The sequence below is a fragment of the Sceloporus undulatus genome, chromosome 2 (genome assembly GCF_019175285.1).
Source record: "Sceloporus undulatus isolate JIND9_A2432 ecotype Alabama chromosome 2, SceUnd_v1.1, whole genome shotgun sequence".
NCBI classification, from domain to species: domain Eukaryota; kingdom Metazoa; phylum Chordata; class Lepidosauria; order Squamata; family Phrynosomatidae; genus Sceloporus; species Sceloporus undulatus.
Genome location: NC_056523.1, coordinates 205,902,310 through 205,909,856, shown reverse-complemented (window position 1 = coordinate 205,909,856; position 7,547 = coordinate 205,902,310). Strand labels below are relative to the sequence as shown.

At 39.0% G+C, this 7,547-nt stretch overlaps 1 protein-coding gene across 1 annotated transcript in view; it reads right to left on the bottom strand.

The window, feature by feature from the left end:
* The window catches only part of TXN (thioredoxin), a 23,882-nt gene extending 17,596 nt beyond the window's left edge, over window positions 1-6,286 (bottom strand). The window contains exons 1-2 of the mRNA XM_042447671.1: window positions 6,236-6,286; window positions 4,350-4,454 (exon numbers count right to left, since the gene is read on the bottom strand). Coding sequence (XP_042303605.1) covers window positions 4,350-4,454; window positions 6,236-6,286 — 156 coding nt within the window. The remainder of the gene's footprint in view (window positions 1-4,349; window positions 4,455-6,235) is intronic.
* Between the last annotated feature and the right edge of the window lie 1,261 nt (window positions 6,287-7,547).

The following is a 7,547-nucleotide window of genomic DNA, read 5'->3' as shown; positions in this document are numbered from 1 at the left end:
GACTGAATGAAATGATACCGCAAAGAATTATCCTGCAAAGAGTAAGAAAGGAAGTAACGTTTTATAATAGACTTTCAAAAACACTTTAATTTGCTGATATGAAACACAAAAATCCATTCAATAGCACTAAAAGAAACTGCACTGGAACATCAGCGCCTGTACTTAAAGATGAGTAAAAATTGAAAAATATCAAATTTGTGAAAGAACTATGTGTGGTATGACATTTTTATTGTGTTTTTTGGATTCAGCAGATAAAAATGCATTAAAAACAGCTATAATGGGAAAGGTTTTTTAATCGCTGGCCTGTGTTATGTTTAGGGGAGGTTTATTCACCACCAAGCCAATATAGAATTATAACCTGTGTTTTATGAAGGAAAGCAGCAGAACATAATCAATGAGGCTGCTTCAAGAGACACAGCAATATCACAAGCATCCTTAGTTCTACTCTCTTTGAGGGATCTTGAATGCCCCTAAAGTCTCACTGAATTTCCCCATTACTATTTTTCAATTTTGCCCATCCTCACCATTTTTGGCCTTAACTGACTTCAGGGGACCTATTTTTTTAAAAGAAGGCACCCTGAAATAGAGAACCTGTAGTAGTCCAGGGTCTGAGTCCCCAGTCGGGCATGAAAACCCACTGCATGACTTTGGGCAAGTCACATTTTCTTAGCCCAAGGGTAAGGGCATGGCAAAACCCCTCTTGCTGAGAAAATCATGTGATGGGTTGCCATAAGTTGGAAATGACTTGAAGGTGTACAACAACAACGACAACCCTAACAAAAGGCCTAAAATGCCACTTTTGCACTCTGCCAGGTGATCGTCGTAGGTCACCAAGTGACTGGAGCTGAAAATGGCCCTTCCCTTCAGTATAGTAGGAGAACTGTTAGGCAACAGGGTGGATTTGGGAGTTACAGTTCAAAAATGTAATTGTATTAGGTTCTGCAGTAAAGTATTACTGGTGTTTATACTGGGCTTCACCTGTCATCAAGTAGGAATAGGCATGATTGGAGTGAACAAAGCTGTTGGTATTTGTTCAGCATATAGCTAGAAAAGGGCAGGTGATCTATACTTTGTCTCATGAACATACTTCCTTTGTTACCTTTAAAATCTTTCCACAAAATCACCCTTGGGACTTACACTTTGATCCATTAAAAGAAAATAAATCCAAAACTCCTCTCACTCTAAGTGCTAAAAGCCCATTGTTGTGATCTTTAGCAGGATGCATTAGTAATTTGCTCTCCCTCCAAATAGATGGTAGATCATCAAGGAATACCAGAGATCTCCAAGTAGGGTTGCAAAAGAATGCTGTTTGTCCCCTGCAGGACCTGTTGTCAGTAATAGTTAAATAGCTAGATGGGGCAACTTGTTTTAGGTATAATGTATGAGCATAGTTTTTGTGGGTTATTCGGGCTATGGGGCCACGTTCTAGAAGAGTTTATTGCTGACATTTCTCCAGCAGCTGTGGCCGGCATCTTGAGAGAATGCTGGAAAGGAAGAGAGTAGGGTATATATACTGTTGGTTGAGAGGAGGTGATTTGCATGTCTGTTCTGTATTCACAATTGCTACTTAGTCATGATTGTGACACTCTTGCCGCTACCGTAACACCCTGCTATCTACTCTTCAGGGCATCAGAGGCATGGGGAGAAGAAGGTCTATTCTACCAGTGATCCATAGCATGAGTGAAAGATGTTTCTGTCAGATTTTTTTTTTAAATGTTTGGGAATCATTACTGTCACCACCATCATAACCACCATTATTATTAATACTTCTTCTACTACTATTACTTTGTTGTTAACTGCCCTCAAGTCGACTTCAACTAATGGCGACCCTGTGGATGAGACACCTCCAAAAACCCCATCTTCCACTTTTCTGCTTAGTTCCTGCAAGCCCATGCCTGTGTAAATGATTGAGTCCATTTATCTGGCATCCGGTCTTCCTCTCCTTCCTCTCCCCTCTACCATTCCTAGCACTATTATCTTTTCCAGTGATCCATGTCTTCTCATTATATGGCCAAAGTACATCAGTCTCAATTTAATCATTTCGGCTTCTAATGACACCTCTGGCTTTATCTGTTCCCAGACCCATCTGTTTGTCTTTTTGGCTGTCCACGGTATCCTAAGCACTCTTTTCCAGCACTACATTTCAAATCAGTTGATTTTCCTTCTGTTTGCTTCCTTTACTGTCCAGCTCTCACAACTATACGTGGATGATTCTAACTTTAGTGCTCAGTTGTATATTTTTACCTTTCAGTAGCTTTCCTAGTTCTTTCATAGATACTCTTTCCAATCAATTTTGGATCCTAAATATGGACATTTTTGATTTCCCCATTGTTTAGATTGAATTTATCTATTTCTTCAGTGGTCATTATTTTTGTTTTCATTACGTTCAGCATTAATCTGCCTGTGCCATTTCATCTTTGACCTTTCTTAGTAACCGTTCCAAGTCTGTAATGCCTTCTGTCATTATTATGGTGTCATCCATGTACCTTAAACTGTTGATATTCCTTCCTCCTATCTTCACTCCTCTTCCTTCTGATTCTAGCTCTGTTTTCTTTATAATGTTTTCTGCATATAAATTGAACAAGTACGGTGACAGAATGCAGCCCTGCCTGACTCCTTTGCCTATTGGAAACCATTCTGTTTCTCTGAATTCATTTGTGAGTCCTCTTTCCTATTCTCTGCAAACAAAAGGTTTTTTTTTCATAGTTTGAACAAAATAATCATTTGCTAACTGTTTACTATTCAGTTTCCAGTGAAATTGTTTCGTACCATCTTCTAACACCAATAAAATTGGATTATGGTCAGAATCAATTTTGGATAAGATCGACATTTCTTTTATTTTTGGTGTTGAAAGCGTGGAAATAATAAAATATTGATTCTAGAAAAGGAGTGATGTTGTTGTGAGTGGAATGTGTAACCTTTAATGTCATTATTATTATTATTATTATTCTTTATTTATTTAACGCTATAGATTTATATATACACTATAGATTTAATTAGCTTTAATTTTTTCTTTCCCTGTTAACTTCTGATTTATATATAGAACAATGCCTTGTTGTTGTTTTTTTCATTCAGAGAGTGAAAATTTTGTCCTAGTTTGGAGGTTTTTTTTTCTAGATATATTGCATTTTTCTTTTTGATCTTAATTTCTTGTAAACATAACAGTTTTTTTCTTTTCAAAATAATAAAAGATCATTTTTCCTTCTGTAAACAGAATTTATTCTCTTAACATTCCAAGAAAATATATTTAACAAATTTTTCAATTTGAGCCTAGTTACTTTATTAATCCTATGAGGCTGAGTCTTCTTCTTCTGTGTTCTTAGTGTCACTTTTTTGCCCGGATTCACTATGGTCCTCTTCCTCATTTGTGGATGATAATTCATTTTCTTCTTCTTCTGTATCTGAGAGGACTTTCTGCTCTTTATTATTATTATTATTTTTCTGCACTGTTCTCTTGTTTATTTATTTTCCTCTTATGTGATTTTTTTCTTTACTTAGTTTGTACACCTTTCGTAACCTCTTCCCATCTTTATCAATAAAAGTACAATAGTAATAACAGTATTCTGTGGATCGTATTCTGTGGATATCCCACACTGCCAAACAGATAAATAAATGGGTTCTAGAACAAATGAAACCTGAACTCTCCCTAGTACACAGAGATTGTTGTACTTTGGCCATATTATGAGAACACATGACATACTAGAAAGGAAATGATTGCAAGGTAGTAGGAAAAGAGGAAAATTGATCAGGTTTGCATACCTGAGCAGGGCTGATGATGATAGGGTAACTTGGATGTCTCTTATTCATAAGGTTGCCATAAATCAAAATTGACCTGATGGCCGTTAACAACAACAAAGAAAAGAGTTATCAATTTGCTGCTCTTTCGTCTAAACTCAGAATCAGGCATGTGAAGGAGATGCCTCTCTCTGTATTGTTTCACAGCCTTAGTTCCTTGCCAGCTAGTGTCTTCCATGCCGGTGGTGTAAGGAACCATCTGCTCCAGGTCTTATCTTTAAAAAAGCTATTCAAGGAGCTGAAGCAACTTAGATTCAGCATCTTGGACAGCTCCTTTAAAGTAACAACATAGTTAGTTAGTGTTAGTAATGTGAAAGCAGCAATGGATTTCCATTTTTCTTCTAGAAAAGAGGAAGACTGAAAGATAGCCTGATTGACTCTATCAATCAAGCCACAGCCCTGACTTTGCAAGATTTTAGCAGGGTTATTAATGACTGTCTTGGAGGTCTCTCATTCATAGGCTCACCATAAGTCAATGTCAACCTGACAACAGCAATTAACAACAGTAACAATTTGGCAGGACAAGGGGAGAGTGATGGTAATGTTAGACTTACATGAAATGCAGGGCGAATCATTTTGCAAGGCCCACACCATTTTGCAGAAAAGTCAATGACAACAAGCCGGGGTCCTGCATTCTCCAAAAACTTCTCAAATTCTTTCTGTTTGGGAAGTAAGTACACAAACAAGTAACCATTTCTAATACACAACAACAAGGACAAATAAACCAAAATAAGCCAAGAAAGAGGAGCACTACCACAACAATAGGAAACAGCAAAACTGAATGTGTGAATAATGTGAGAATACTACGAACTGAATGGTAGAGCTCTGTGTTAATGGGGATGAACCCCTGTCATTGCGCAAATGTGAATGAGTAATAAAAAGAGAAAATATGTTACATATAATATCACATCTGAAAATATGTGTTCTGCTTTTGTTAGACATCATTGCAGGCTGAGTCTCCTTTATCTGAAATTCTGAAATCCAAAATGTTCCAAAATCCAAAATTGTCCACATGGGTGGCAGAGACAGTGCCACATGGTCACAAGCATTTCAGATAAGGGAGACTCAACTTGTATCTTGTTGCACTTAGAGCAATACAGGTACAGAGCACTTTCCATTCTTCCTTCTAACAGATGACCAGAGTTATCAGTAAAACACTGGCCATTTGTGTTTGCATGCAGTCACTGTGCAGAGAAGGCCAAGAGGTAATATACCTTCCTTTTGTTTATTATCAGAATGTTGTGAAAACATATTGACAAAATTGTGTGCTTCACTGTAATAACCTTTAACGATGAAGGAGCAAGAAGAAGGGGAACACAAGCCAACACACCTCACCAGTTTACTTGGTACAAATGGAAGCATGGCTCTTCTAAAAGTTTGAAGATTGTCTAGCTGCTGCTGCTGCTGCTGCTGTGTGCCTTCAAGTTATTTCCAACTTATGGCTACCATAAATATTTCTTGGAAGGCTTGGATCAGAGGAGGGTTTGTCATTGGGCCTGTACAGACAGGTCAAAATAAAGCGGCTTCGGATCACTTTGGAAGTATGCTGTTTAAATGACAGATACATTTTAAGAGGCCAAAAGCTGCACCAAAGCTGTGCTCCAGTCCTTAGGCCTAGAGCATGGCTTTGGAGCAACTTCTGCCCTATTAGGCTGCATGCATAATTTAAACAGCATACCTCCAAAGTGACCCAGAGCAGCTTTATTTTGGCCTGTCTGTACAGGCCCATTGCCTTCTTCAGAGACTGAGTCCAAGGTGACCCAGTGGGTTTCCATGGCCGCATGGGGATTCAAACCCTGGTATCCAGAGTCCTAGTCCAACATTCAGACCACTATGCCATGCTGGCTCTCTCCTCCTTTTCTGTGCATTCATACAATTGCCTAGCCTCTTCCACTGTGCATTTAAACTATGGCATAGTCTTTTCTCCTTTAAATCCATCTTTTAGATCTAAAACAACAATAGTTTGAATTGAACTACCCACTTTTATGCCATGCTATCTTATCTCAGATTATCTACAAAGAATTTGATGTCACTTATTTCCTGCAAAACATGTTTGCCAAGCTGATCCAACAAGCTATGTGTTTTGAGGGGATTTGCCATAGTTCCTTCTAAAATATTTAATATGGAGACTTGCCCAGTATTTAAGAACCACACAGCAAAAGTAGATGATTTCATGAGCTCTTAGTAATGGTGGGGTTGTATTTGACTTGATGAATCATGAATTGTGCCTGACTGCTAGCCAAAATATGGGAAAAGTTACTTTTAAAAAATACAGCTCCTAGAATCTCCTAGCCAGATTCTCAACTCAACAGAGCTTTTAACACTGCCTAAAAATAATCATTGTTGTTTCACAGGAGCATAACATTTCCCAGTGCAGGCTTGTAAAATATTGGGCACGTCACCTCTGACAGTCACAACAGACTTTGGAACATAATTTTACCTCTCCTGCCACCAAATCCTGAAAAAAAGAAAGAGCCTCTTTTTCACTCATTGTGGTCGAATGGGCTAGCTTCAAATTGATTTCTGCCAATTGTATTTCTGGCTTTCAGTCAAGTATCAAGCTAGTTCTTCCGTGTCCCATATTAAAATACTTGCCTTATTTTGAATATTCTGTGGCATTATAGGTGCCTCCATAATGTCCTGCTGAAGCAATTTTCTTCTCTCACAGATTATCAGTGGAAGGGGATTCAGGTCTTTGTTGCAGAGTTGCCCCAACTTCCTCCTGTCACCTTGTCCCTCCGTCCCAATCTGGGCAGCTGTTTGCATGTGTGTCCCAATGTGCCAGTTGGCATGGTGGCCACCATAGCAATTTTCTCTCTTATGAGGTCAGAATGAGGTTCCCAGTTGGGTGCTTTGCACTGACCTCAGAGCAAAATAATTCACAGCAGCAGGACCAGGCAACACTGCAGGATGCACAGCCCAGCATCAGAACAGAGGGCTCCAGGTCTTCTGAGAAGATCCAGAGTAACTACTGAATTTTAAAATTCATTGTTAAGGGATCAATGGACTGTTCACACCAGATTCTGGAACTAGGTGCTGTGTTGTTTGGACTGAGTAATAACTGAGTAATTAATTGAGTTACTGAGTAATTAACATTGAGCTGCACCATCACATATGGGAGCTAAACAAAAGGTCTGTTCTCATGGAAGAGCAGCACTTTTCATCTTTGGGAAGCACAATTTCAGGGTTGCCACCTATCTTTTTTCTCTCACACACAGCAGCCAGGATCACAGAAACACTGCTCAAGATTTCCCCCAAGTGTTGTTTCCATTCCACAGAAAAACATGCACGAGCTATTGAATTGCCAAAGGCTGTTTTAAAGGCCAGAGGTGAACAAGATGGATCCCAGGAGACAAATGAGGCTCTTGAGGCTGTTTTGGAAGCCTTTACCATCCCCTAAACCGTCTGCATTTTGGGGAGAAAGGATTAACTGCCTCTCCTGGAAGCCTCTAGGAACAGTGATTTACCCTTTAACTAGGTTGCTGGGGCTCAATACACTGTTTAACATTAAAGCATCCTTTTTTCACACCCAAAACTGGACTTCTGGCTGCTTTAGGTTTTTAAAAACATTTTAAAAAGCAATTTCAGTATTATGTATGCTCCTGCTTCCCATACTCATGGTTGTCACCCACTCTGGTGTTACGGTTACAAGGGCTATAGGCAGAAAAGAAAATAGACCATAGTATAAAAGGGAGATCATTTCCTGTGCTTTAAATTGCCAGACCCCTTGGGCCAATTAGGATGTTAAAAGG